Source organism: Squalius cephalus (genome assembly GCF_949319135.1).
Source record: "Squalius cephalus genome assembly, chromosome: 5".
NCBI classification, from domain to species: Eukaryota; Metazoa; Chordata; class Actinopteri; order Cypriniformes; family Leuciscidae; genus Squalius; species Squalius cephalus.
Genome location: NC_137126.1, coordinates 8955175 through 8968572, shown reverse-complemented (window position 1 = coordinate 8968572; position 13398 = coordinate 8955175). Strand labels below are relative to the sequence as shown.

Sequence of the window (13398 nt, the reverse complement as noted above, 5' to 3'; positions counted from 1 at the left end):
AATCTGAAGTTGCACTATTAAAGTGATAAACTTTATTCTGGTGTGACATGATCCCCGAATAAATCGCCCTGGAAAGGGTTCTGTCGGTTATTTATTACCTGAGGAATGCGTGGTGAATCTCTCAGGGTCGCATTGATATTTTCATTGGCAGTTTTCTTTGAAAATCCTCTTTTATAATGGATCGTTTTCCACTTTAAATGGATATATGCTTTAGAAAACATTTGTGGCTTGCAGTGGGTTTTGTAGGTTAAGTGGTGTGTGTGTGTGTGTGTGTGTGTGTGTGTATCCAGGCTGTGCTGCTACAGTCCAGGGAGCAGGTGACTGAAGAGCTGAACAGACTGCAGAAAGATAATGAGAGTCTTCAGGGTAAACACAGACTTCACATGACGCTCCAGCAGCAAGAGGACTTTCACATGCCGACCACAGTACAGGTACTACAGCACGTGTGAGAGTTGCAAGGGTTCAACGTTAAGGATTTAAAGGGTTAGTTCACCCAAAAATGAAAATTCTGTCAGTAATTACTCACCCTCATGTTGTTCCAACCCCGTAAGACCTTCGTTCATCTTCGGAACACAAATTAAGATATTTTTGATTAAATCTGAGAGCTGGATCACTCCTCCATAGGCTTCTAAGACACTATAACTTGCTGGCCCAGAAAATGCATTAAAGACATTGTTAATTTAGTCCAAGTGACTACAGTGGCTCAATCTTAAGTTTATAAAGCGACGAGAATACTTTTTGTGCACAAAAAAATAAAAAAAATAACGACTTTATTCCACTATTCATTTCCTTCTCTCTGGGCCTCGAGTTTTTTCACGTAGTGTTTTAGCGCAGCGTGTCTGTGTTGCACGTCACACGTAGGCTCACTATTGGTCGACGCTGGTCATGTGTGTGATGCGTGTGACGTACAACACAGAAGCGCTGCGCTAAAACACTATGTGAAAAAACTCGAGGCCCAGAGAGAAGGAAATGAATAGTGTAATAAAGTCTTTATTTTTGTTTGTTTTTTGCGCACAAAAAGTATTCTCGTCGCTTTATAAACTTAAGATTGAGCCACTGTAGTCACTTGGACTATATTAACGATGTCTTTAATAACTTTTCTGGGCCAGCAAGTTATAATGACTTAGAAGCCTATGGAAGAGTGATCCAGCTCTCAGATTTAATCAAAAATATCTTAATTTGTGTTCCAAAGATGAACGAAGGTCTTATGGGGTTGGAACAACATGAGGGTGAGTAATTACTGACAGAATTTTCATTTTTGGGTGAACTAACCCTTTAAGGTTGGGCCAGTGGTTAAAATTTGTACCTGCCCTGCTATATTTTCACTAGCCCCACCACACAAAATCAATAAATTCATTAAAATAGTTATTGTTTTCATTGTGTTTTACCCATGCAAACTTAATTAAGGTTATGACACCAAATTTCAGATGCTAGTGAAATTTCACTGATTTCAATTTTGATACCACAGCAAAAACTAGCCTATATAAAATTCAATTATTATTAAGGACTATTAAGATTATTAAGTAAACAGTCTTTAAGAAAATAAGCAATAACACAAATAAATACAATAGAACACATTTTCAAATGAAATAAACTACTTTTCAGGTTGGTCTAACAGGTTTTCAGGTACATAATTGAAGAAAGTAATCAAACGTAAAATAACACTGAATATTCTTCACTGACTGTATAAATTAAGTTACAAAATTTTTTTTAAAATGTAAAATTATTTAATCTTTTTTTTTCTTTAACTTTTGTTGTTTGATTAACATTAATGAGACAGACTGCAGCAGTATATTAGACTGCTGTCACTTTAAGACAGACTGCACAAATCCAATATACTGTTAAACATTAGTTTTATTTCTCAACTGTTTACGTTCACTTAAGGCATATCAGACTATGTTTACTAGGATACTCGCCAAGTTGGGCATTTTGGCAATTTTGTGTGAATATGTCCGTTCAAGTGCAAGAAGACATAGACGGCACACGAATACTGAATTGAGTTCTATTTTTGAGACGTAGCTTTCAGAGCCCACGCTTCGGATGTGTGCGCACAAATCATCTTACAGTGCACTAGTACCGAATTGAGTTCTTGTTAGCGTTATCTTGCGCTTAAATATTTACATTGGCAAGACTTAAAAACACATGCAAATGATTAACTTTCACGACTGCTGCACTGGCCCGATACACTGAGTTTTGGTTCATTTTTGTGACGTGCTCAAGCAGTAAGCGCACTCTTCACACAAACACAGATATGCGGCTAATAATAGCAAACAATGCATGAATTTGCCACTTCCTGTGGATTTTTTTATGTGAATGCGACTAATGACTAATAAAATTTTGGTCGACCAAGCCTCTTCTAGTTGACCTTTAGGGGGCAGCCCTAATAATATCTTAAATGAAAAATAGAGAAAAGAATAATAAAACCTTAAATGATGGAAAAAAAAAAAATCTGGGAAATGAATAATAAAATCTTAGAAAGTTATGTAAAAAAGTTGTTTTGTCAGTGCCGAGTTTGCCAACTATTTGTTTAAATAAGACTCAAATGCTTATCCAGTAAACAACATTATAGAGTCTTTTTTTAATGTAATTTTTCCACACAGGAACTTCAGAAGCTGGTGTTGCAGTACAGGGAGGACATTGTTTCTGCAAGCACAGCGACGGAGCATTTGGAGGAGAAGCTGAAGGCTGAAATTCTGTTCCTGAAGGAGCAGATTCAGGCAGAGCAGTGCCTGAAAGAAAACCTAGAGGACACACTACAGCTGGAGATAGAGGGCTGTAAAGAAGAGATCGGTGAGTGGATTGGACATGTCAGTTGAGTTGTGTAGTCATAGAAATCTTACGTCTGGGCGCTATAATTGTGTATATGAGCAAAAGTATTGGGAAATCACGTGTTTCAATTGGACCAATCGCACCTGCCGTGCTGTCTGCATTTAGAAACATTTGTGAAAAAAATGGGTCGTTCTGAAGAGCTCAATGGATTCAGATCTTAGTGCCTCAGCATACCAAGACATTTTGGACAATGCTATGCTTCCAACTTTGTGGAAATAGTTTAGGGAAGGACCTTTTCTATTCCTGCATGACTGTTCCCCAGTGCACAAAACAAGGTCCATAAAGACATGGATGGGTGAGTTTGGTGTGGAGGAAGTTGACTGGCCTGATTTATATATATGTATATATGTATATGTATGTACATGTATATGTATGTATATGTGTGTGTGTATATATATAGTTATGTACTTTACAATTTGAATTTCAAGCCAAAATAAGTATGAAATGTACAACTACCGTGATATCAAATAACTTAAAACAACAAAATTATTAATTGCGCCCAACCTTAACTTGAATGATTAAACAGCACTGAAGGCTTACGCTGGCTTACATTGAGGCTTTGAAATGTGAGGCTTTTAGCGGTTTGGAAAAATGTTACTAAATCCAAATTCTCTTTTTAAAGGAAATTACTCCATCCTTTTGTTTAGCTTCCAATAACTGATTAAAGTCATTGAAGGGTTGTGAAACTCCATTTATCTACTTATTTACCTCTCAGGTTTTGCATTTCAATACTGTCTTTTTCTCCTCCACTTCTCCCTGCATTGGTGACTTGTGTTCAGACATCCTGGAAGGTATGAATCTTTGCCTGACTGTGTGTTTGTCTAGGTCGTGTCTGTCTATAGTGGAACCACCGATGTCCTAACACACACCCCTAAACCCATCAGCACTGTGTTTGTGTGTGTGCTCAGTCACATCCTTATCACTTCATACTAGTTAATTTAGCTGTGTAGTGTACTGTACTAATACAAATATAACTTCATGTGACCTTGGGTTAGTCTATACAGTTAGTTAATACAGTAATATTGTGAAATATTATTACAGTTTAAAATAACCGTTTTATATTTTTATGTATTTTAAACTGTCACTTATTCCTGTGATGGCAAAGTGAATTTTCAGTGTCACGTGATCTTTCAGAAATCATTCTAATATGCTGATTTGCAGCGCAAGAAACATTTCTTAATATTATTAATGTTGAAAACAGTTGCTTAATATTTTGTGGACACTGATATTTTTTTCAGGATTCATTGGAAGTTCAAAAGAACAGCATTTATTTGAAAAAAAAAAAAAAAAATCAGACTTTTTTTTTTTTAACTAACTTTTGAGCAGTAGTATTTTACTTCCATAATGTGGCACATTTTCAAGTGAAACAGGTTATGGTGGGATGTAAATTTATCCATCAGAACAAGATCATTTGGTGATGTACTGTAATCCCAAAAAAAAAATCTTTTTTCGTAATTTTTTCCCCCCTTTTTGATTTAGCAGTATTTATCTTAAAATATTTCTTGGATATTTAAATTAGTTATAATTTATTTAAATTAGGGTTATAATTTACACTAAATACAACTTGAAAACACTCTAATTTATATACAGTAGGCGGTATGTGACGGTAACAAATTTTCATATAATAATAATAATTGATGAAGGTTTTATCACGGTATTGAATAAATTAACTAATGTTAACGTCAGAATATTTTCAAACAATATCTAGGCTAGGATATGTTTTAGTCCAGATTAAAATGTAAAAATGTTTAAGTTTGAAAATAAATAACCTTTAAGTATAAAATAAAGTAATGAACACCATTGCAAATACAAACATCTGAATGAGTGTTTGAAACATTAAAGTCCCCATGAAATCAAAATTGACCCTATTTACTTTGTTAGCGCATATTACTAGTCTTGTGGTGAACAATTCATCCATGCAAGTAAATATAAATTTTTTTTTTTTTACCATGGTAATCTTTAATCAAAATCTGAAAAGTTACTTCCGGTCTGGAATGGCGTCTTTTTCTGATGACGTAGGTTTGACGGCTTGGTTTGAAAACGCTTAACCACTCCCCTCAAACCGTTAGTCTGCTATGAGCGAGAGATGGAGAGGAGGAGCGCTAAGTAAAACCCTGCCCTCTGTTCAATATTCCGTTTCACTTGGAAATACGTCATAACACTGGAGAAAAGTCGTTTGCAACTTCCGGTTCACGGGGACTTTAATGTTCAGAAACAGAAAGTAGCACAGCTGCTTTGTTTACGGGGGTTACCGGGGTAACGGCTGCATTTCTGCTGTTCCATCGGCGCCATCTACTGTCAGAGAGTGAATGTGCATTTTCATTCAGCACATCTCCTTCACTCGTTCCACCATGCTTCTCATCCGTGTTGTTGTTTACATTGACGCAGCAAAACAGCGAAACAATCGAAATAATTCATAATAAGAAATTGTGCACAGTGTTTTACAGTGCCCACAAGAACAATATTGTGCAAGTTCATTATCGTGATATATCGCATTACCGTATATCGGCACTTGTCTACTATACAGTATTTAAGTAAAAGACATGGTAATGAATGACAGTATTTTACTAAATATTTGTCTAGAAGAAAATGCAGTGCAGCAACTTCCTATGCAAAGATGTAGTCTTTTTTTAGTATTATATATTTTTTTTTCATTACAAGTTCAATTCAACAGAACTTAGGAGAGTGAGGACATTTGTTACCTCAACTCGCTCAGCTGTTGTTTTTTTAAACATGGTGTTGTAGTGCTTTGTTAAAGTACTTGGAAATGCTACATTGTATTGAAACAGTATCAGCTGTTTTTGCTACTGAAAAATGTTGTATTGGCACTGTTCAGTGACAAGCTTATTACTGCTCGTGACACAGTGCAGAACACTTGAGATGTAGTATTTGTAATTTTTTAAGAGTCATGCTTAATTCATTGACAAGTCACAGTTTTTCAATGTTCATGCTGGCTCAGGCAGCGCTAACACACGGATCTTTGAGCAAATACTTCCTCTTGTTACTGAGGAGAACGCTCGCCTTGTCATAGGAGAACTGGCCATGCATTGACTACATGTGTCTGACTAATACAAAACACAGCAACAGCATGTGACACTGTTTCTTTTCTGTTATTGTCTTTCTTCCATCCTATAGCATCTTTTTCCAGCTTGAAAACGGAACTGGAACGAGTAAAGAGTGAGAAGGAACAGGTAGGGCAGAAGTTCAAGGCATACTATTGATTTTTAGTCTTTGGGCTTGAATGTCACAAAGCCGGTCAAGAACATGTCATGTCCAAGATATAATTGATCCCAAAATCAAAAGGGAAAATTCTCAGTGTATTAAGTAATAATAAATAATATTAATAAATGAAATAATTGATATTATTTAAACTCTGTGGTATTTATGCATAATATTAGCATTTTTCGAACAATATTATAATTTCATTTATTTATTTTTAGAAATGTTTATTATACCAAAAAATGATTGGCTCTTTGTTGCAATAATAAGAATGGGATTTTGTTGTTGTTTTTCTTTCTTTGCATAATATTAACCAGAATTGGGGGCCAGTTTTATTTTATTTTTTATTAATATTTTGATTTGGCTTTAGTTTTTTTTTGTGTGCATTATTTTAACCAGAACTGGGGGCCAGTTTTATTTTTAGTATTATTAATATTTTGAATTGGCTTTCATTTTTTATATATATTTTTATTTTTTATTTTAAATTTTGATACATTTTTAGTAATTTTGTGTGCTTTTGTCGTTTTATTGGTTTAAAAAAAATATATTTCATTTTTATTTTTAGTTAGTTTTAATTTATTTATTTCCAGTTTTATTTATTTTGGTAACACTTTACAGTAAGTCTAATTTCTTACCATGAACTAACAATTAGCAATACATTTGTTGCAGTATTTATTAATCTTTGTTAATGTTAGTTAAAAATACAGTTGTTCATTGTTTGTTCATTCTGGTTCACAGTGCACCAACTAACAAATACAACTTTTAAATGCGACCTAAACAAGTTTTAGTAATTCACTTGGACTGGGAGCAGATCGAGTGTCTGTTGTGTTGCTTCTGTGTTTGTTGACTGACTGCTGATCTTTACAACAGCTGGAGAGAAGCTTGGCAGAGAAGAGACAGATGCTGGAGAACGTCCAGGGCCTGAAGAACGGTCTGGAGGAACAGTTGAAAGATGCCCTCGGCAGCAAGGTGTGAAATCTTATATGACCACTGCGCTCTGCCAGAGTTTTGAGTTATGTTTCTCATAAAAACTCATTGCAAAGTTCATAGTCTACTCAGCGCTTCCTGTGCATGTGATGAATCAGCCGATCAGATAAGCAGGATTCTCAGAAAGTCCATGCAAACAACACTATATGCATCAAACAAAGTAACAACAGGATGTGCATCAAACAAAAGATTGAATGTTTGTATTAATTAATATAAGCATGAATTATAAAGTAAACTGAAAGTCAAAATGTGTGTGTTGTAGAGTGCTTTGGAGACTCAGGCGTTTGAAGAGAAAGACAAGGCACAGAGACTTCAGACGGAGCTGGACGTCAGCGAGCAGGTCCAGAGAGATTTCGTCAAGCTGTCCCAGACCCTTCAGGTGAACACATTTCACTAGTAGAACACGGAGTGTTCAACACTGTTTCTACACAGCAGGTTAAGACTGTTCTGGGAGATGATGGCGGCTTTGGCCAGAGCAGTGAGTTCATCACATGACTTGAGGCAAAAAAAATGGATGTGTATCTAGGAATTTATTCAGTAAATGTTTCCTTCATAGTGAAGTACGTTGTCTTACTAAATAATAAAATAAAAACACCTCAGGTGGGTGTATATGTTTTAAAGAGGCCATATTATGCTCTTAACAAAGTCTTGATTTTGTTTTTAGGGTCTACTAAAATAGGTTTTGATGCTCAAAAAACACCTTTACATATTTTACAATGCTTTTGGGAAACGCAGTCCTGTTTAGTTCCTGTCTCTATGAAGCCCCTCCTTCTGAAAAGCACAATGTGCTCTGATTGGTCGGCTGGACTGCTTTGAGTGTTTTGGAAATGTCACATACCATAACTGTGAGTTTCAACACTACTAGCGCAACGTCGAGGTGTTTCAGGGAGTTCAGAAACAGTGCGCACTGATATAGAGAATAACTTGCTTTGGAGTGACTTGTGTAACTTTTCAAACCTTTTTCATGCCCAAACTGCAAAATTACACACTAAAGAAAGTTGAAAATGTAAAAAGTACAATAGTAAAGTATATGTTAATAATATACAAGTAAAAAAGTCCTCTTTAGCGCAATTTTTTTGTCCATCAATTGGATAAAACATTTTGTGGGATTCGGAGTGGCAATGTGATTAGATTTCAAAGAGGAATTGATAAATACATTTTTATATAATAAATTAATAAATGGTGTTTATCTATTTATTTGTCCAATTCAAAAGTGTTTTATTAATTTATTATTTTGTTTGTTTTAGCTTCATTTTTAAACATGAGTTAAACGTTTTTAATGTGTGTTTGGAAATTTGAAACGTGATTCATGTAATTACACGACTGCTTAGTCAGTAAGATATTTGTAGAGTTTACTATTTTTATTCAGCAAAGAAGCATTCACTTGAACAAAGGTGACAAAGACATTTCTAATTAATGCTGTTTTTTTTTTTAACTTTCTATTTATCAAAGAATCCTAAAAACATTTTATCATGGTTTCCAAAAAAAATATCAAGCAGCATAAGTGTTTTCAGAATTGATAAGAAGAAATGTTTCTTGAGCATCAAATCATCATATTAGAATGATTTCTGAAGGATCATGTGACACTGAAGACTGGAGTAATGATGCTGAAAATTCAACTTTGCATTACAGGGATAAATTACATTTTAAAATATATTCAAACAGAAAAGATTTGACTGATTTGACTGTATTTCTGATTAAACAAATGCAGCCTCGATGAGCAGACGAGACCTTATCCAACTAATAAAAACTTAACCGACCCAAACGTTTTAAACTGTAGTGTACATTTTTATTTTTAAATTGGGAAAAAATGTATTAATAGAAGTGGCTGGAAAGGCAGTTTGTGTAATTGTAAGCGCTGTAGTTACGCCACATCACACACACACACACACACGCAGCTGCAAATACAATGCTTTTGTTCCCCTGCAGGTGCAACTGGAGCGCATTCGGCAAGCGGACTCATTAGAGCGGATCCGTGCCATTCTCAACGACACCAACTTTACAGACATCAGCCAGCTTCCCGAGACATGATGTCACTTCCTCCTCGCGACTCCATCGTGCACATACAAACACACTCCACCTGTACCTCAGATGTTGGGCCCGAAGAGCTTGCAGGTCTCGGAGAAACACTACTGATACTGACCTACTACTGCTATCTGTCCAGCTTGTACATGCGTTCTCAAGAGCACAGCAAGGTGTCTCGCAATGCCACGAGGAGCTCAGTTCAGGAAATGAGAACTAATGTGACCGTCCCGATCCCAGACCCCACCAAAGTTCCCGTCTTTCTTCTGACACCGCTCTACTTCTCTTCCGTCTGCTGAACTAGCACGCAGTGACCTATGAAGGAAACAGACGCTCCCGAAGTGTTTTGTACATACTTGTATACAGATTATGTGTATATTGCTTTAGTTAAGTTAACACACGAGACTTTGATTCCCGCCTCCTACGTTTTCTCCTCACCCACCAATCATTTGTCCAATCTCTGTCGTATCGTTTATCCTCAACGTCAGTCTTTAGGAGATTCTCCATATTCCCTAAATCTTTTACTTCCTAACAATTTGACAACCATTTCTTAACGCTACTGCGACTTTTTGTTGCAACAGACTGATGCTTTTGCTTATTTTTCTGTTTTCTTTCTTTCTGAAGGATATTATCTGATGACATTTACGGTTTACATTTGGTCTGATTTTTGATATTTGCGTCAAGTACAAGGCAACAGCTCTGTTTTAGAAGGTGGTTACCCATCATTCTGCTGTCTGTGTATTAATGAAAGCACACTATGCTAATGATTTCCTGTCACAGGCTAAGTGGCGTCTTAAACCGAATCCTGTGTTTTGTGTACCACGTTAAGCGGTACAATAATATGTGTATGTCTTGCGTTTCATATAGAACCAAAGTTGATCATGTTGACCTTAAATATTCAAAGCAGCATATTTGGATGGTTTAAATCAAATGAACATGGAAAGGGCTAATGGTTTTAAGTCATTTTCTGACTGCTGTTTTTTTTTTAAATAGATATGAGACAATATAACTCAACTACAGGAAACAAGTGTGTATGATTTATGTCCAGTTCAGTTAAATGGCAAACAATTATTATTTACAAGACCAAAAGTGCCATGTGATTTTGGCATGTTTTTTTAATTTTTTTTATTAATAATAATAAAAATAATTAAATGGTAATAAATTGTATTTTAGTTCAGATTAGAGAGTTAGTTCACCCAAAAATGAATATTCTGTCATTAATTACTCTCCCTCATGTCGTTCCAGGCCTGTTATTCATTCATCTTCAAAACACAAATGATCTTTTTGATGAAATCTGTCTCTCACAAAGAACAAAGCACTCTCGCCGCTTCATACAATTGAGGTTAAACCACATGGATTACTTTAAAGATGTCTTTACTACCTTTCTGGGGCTTGAAAGTGGTAGTTACATAGACAGTCAATGGAGAGACAGAAAGATCTCAGATTTCATCAAAAAGATCTTCATTTGTGTTCTGAAGATGAATGAGTGTCTTACGGGTTTGAAACGACATGAGGGAGAGTAATTAATGACAGAATTTAGATTTTTGGGTGGGTGAACTATCCCTTTAACAAAGTCTGTTAATAATCATTGGTTGAAAACAAAAATTGTCTGACAATTGGACGAAATCCATGTCAAAAAAGCCCTGTACCTGCATGTTGAACGTTATGTCTGCTAATTTTGTAATTAAAAGAGAGACAGTTATCAGAGATATTTGACAATGGAAAAACTAATTCAGTCCAAGTATTCCAGGTATTAAAGTATGCATCTTTTTTTAATCAACGAATGCAATGTTCAGTTTCCTGAGCAAAGCCGACCACTTTAACAACTCCATCTGATGAGTACACAGAACTTTACCAACGCTACTATAGTATGACCAGTGCTGCTGTTGTGATCTGTACATGGACTGATGATGATGATGATGATGATGAAGCTCTTCTGTGTGAATATGTGCATTATATTAAGACCATGTGTGTTGTGGTGGTGTTCATTTTATTACCTGTCAGTTTCACTTCATAACGCTCACACGTCCCGTGCCGTCTTCACATTGCAAACACACGTAAAGAAGTTGCTACTTCAATTGTTTCATGTTTTACTAGAACAACAGAAGCATAGTTTTGACATCACAATATTTAAGGAACTACATTTTTCTTTAGAAGACACTGTTGGAACTCTAATAACAAATTTGGGGCTAGGAAACCGGGGGCTGTTTTTATTGAAAAGTGTTTTTTTTTTTTTTTTTTTTTTTTTTCAGTCAGTATAATTTATAGTTCATGGCAGTCATTTCTGCTGGGTCTGTGAAGAGTGATAGTTAAGATTCATTCACCATAACAGTTATGTTTTTTTTTGTTTTTTTTTTGCATGCTGTGTTGCAAATGCAGAAGCCCTGGCAAATTTATATACTGTACTGTGTACATATCCCTGTATATATCTATATAATAAAACAAATTGAAAAGTTTTATATGGATTTTTAGTCAGTAGCCGATCCAGTTTGCAAGGTTAGTGAAGATCACATAAATCATAATCTCATGTAAACAACATAAGGTTTTCAAGACTTTGCATTATATTTGTTTACATTTCAGCCACGTAAGAATTAAGACTTCATTCTTTGGTAAATCATTATTAAGACAAAATTATAATTAAGACTAATTATGAGGAAATTTTGACAGTCATCAAATAAAAAATAGAAAACTGACAAAAAGTTTAAAAAAAATGACAAGTCAAAGTTGTGGAACAAAATGTCAATTATGACAAGTCGGAATTGAGAAGTCGAAATTGACAATGTTAACTGTCTATAATGACAAAGCATAATTCGTCATAATTGACCATTATAATTTCTACTTTTTGTCTCACAATTGACTTAATATCTCAAGTTTGACATAATTATGACTGCTAATTACTATTTGTCAATTGGCTCTCCAAATTCCGACTTGCCTCATAATTGACATATGGCCGGTTTCACAAACAAGGCTTGAGTCTAGTCCTAGACTAAAATGCATGTTTGTGCTGTCTGAACAAAGCAACTTGCACTGATATATCTTAAAATATTTCAGTGCCATTGTTTTTTTCTCAAGATGCACATAAAACAATTTAAGGCACATTTACACTCACCTAAAGGATTATATTAGGAACACCTGTTCAATTTCTCATTAATGCAATTATCTAATCAACCAATCACATGGCAGTTGCTTCAATGCATTTAGGGGTGTGGTCCTGGTCAAGACAATCTCCTGAACTCCAAACTGAATGTCAGAATGGGAAAGAAAGGTGATTTAAGCAATTTTGAGCGTGGCATGGTTGTTGGTGCCAGACGGGCCGGTCTGAGTATTTCACAATCTGCTCAGTTACTGGGATTTTCACGCACAACCATTTCTAGGGTTTACAAAGAATGGTGTGAAAAGGGAAAAACATCCAGTATGCGGCAGTCCTGTGAGCGAAAATGCCTTGTTGATGCTAGAGGTCAGAGGAGAATGGGCCGACTGATTCAAGCTGATAGAAGAGCAACTTTGACTGAAATAACCACTCGTTACAACCGAGGTATGCAGCAAAGCATTTGTGAAGCCACAACACGCACAACCTTGAGGCGGATGGGCTACAACAGCAGAAGACCCCACCGGGTACCACTCATCTCCACTACAAACAGGAAAAAGAGGCTACAATTTGCACGAGCTCACCAAAATTGGACAGTTGAAGACTGGAAAAATGTTGCCTGGTGTGATGAATCTCGATTTCTGTTGTCACAAAGCTCGAACCATTTCAAATTGGTTTCTTGAACATGACAATGAGTTCACTGTACTAAAATGGCCCCCACAGTCACCAGATCTCAACCCAATAGAGCATCTTTGGGATGTGGTGGAACGGGAGCTTCATGCCCTGGATGTGCATCCCACAAATCTCCATCAACTGCAAGATGCTATCCTATCAATATGGGCCAACATTTCTAAAGAATGCTTTCAGCACCTTGTTGAATCAATGCCACGTAGAATTAAGGCAGTTCTGAAGGCGAAAGGGGGTCAAACACAGTATTAGTATGGGGTTCCTAATAATCCTTTAGGTGAGTGTATAAAAGCTACTTAAATGTCCTAATTGAACTAAGGCGTAATCCTGGCTTAATCTAAACCCTGTCTGTGAAACCGGCCTTGGTATCCCAATTTTGATGACTTGTCATAATAACCGTCATAATTTTAACTTGTGTTTTTTATCTTATTTTTTTATGGAGGACATGAGCTTCCATATGTTTGCCTCATAGACTTCCATTGTAAATGAAATTCTTGTAAATTCCAAATATTTTCTTGTTACCAACTAAAGGACCATTCAAAATTAATTTTGGTTGTAAACAGCAG

The 13398-nt window shown here is 35.8% G+C and overlaps 1 protein-coding gene across 1 annotated transcript in view; it reads left to right on the top strand.

Annotated features, from left to right (window-relative positions):
• Window positions 1–9197, top strand: part of rabep1 (rabaptin, RAB GTPase binding effector protein 1) — a 28869-nt gene extending 19672 nt beyond the window's left edge. The window contains exons 12-17 of the mRNA XM_079870732.1: window positions 291–431; window positions 2601–2790; window positions 5965–6020; window positions 6919–7017; window positions 7298–7414; window positions 8965–9197. Of these exons, the coding sequence (XP_079726858.1) occupies window positions 291–431; window positions 2601–2790; window positions 5965–6020; window positions 6919–7017; window positions 7298–7414; window positions 8965–9066 (705 nt within the window). The 3' untranslated portion in view covers window positions 9067–9197. The remainder of the gene's footprint in view (window positions 1–290; window positions 432–2600; window positions 2791–5964; window positions 6021–6918; window positions 7018–7297; window positions 7415–8964) is intronic.
• The last annotated feature ends 4201 nt before the right edge of the window (window positions 9198–13398 follow it).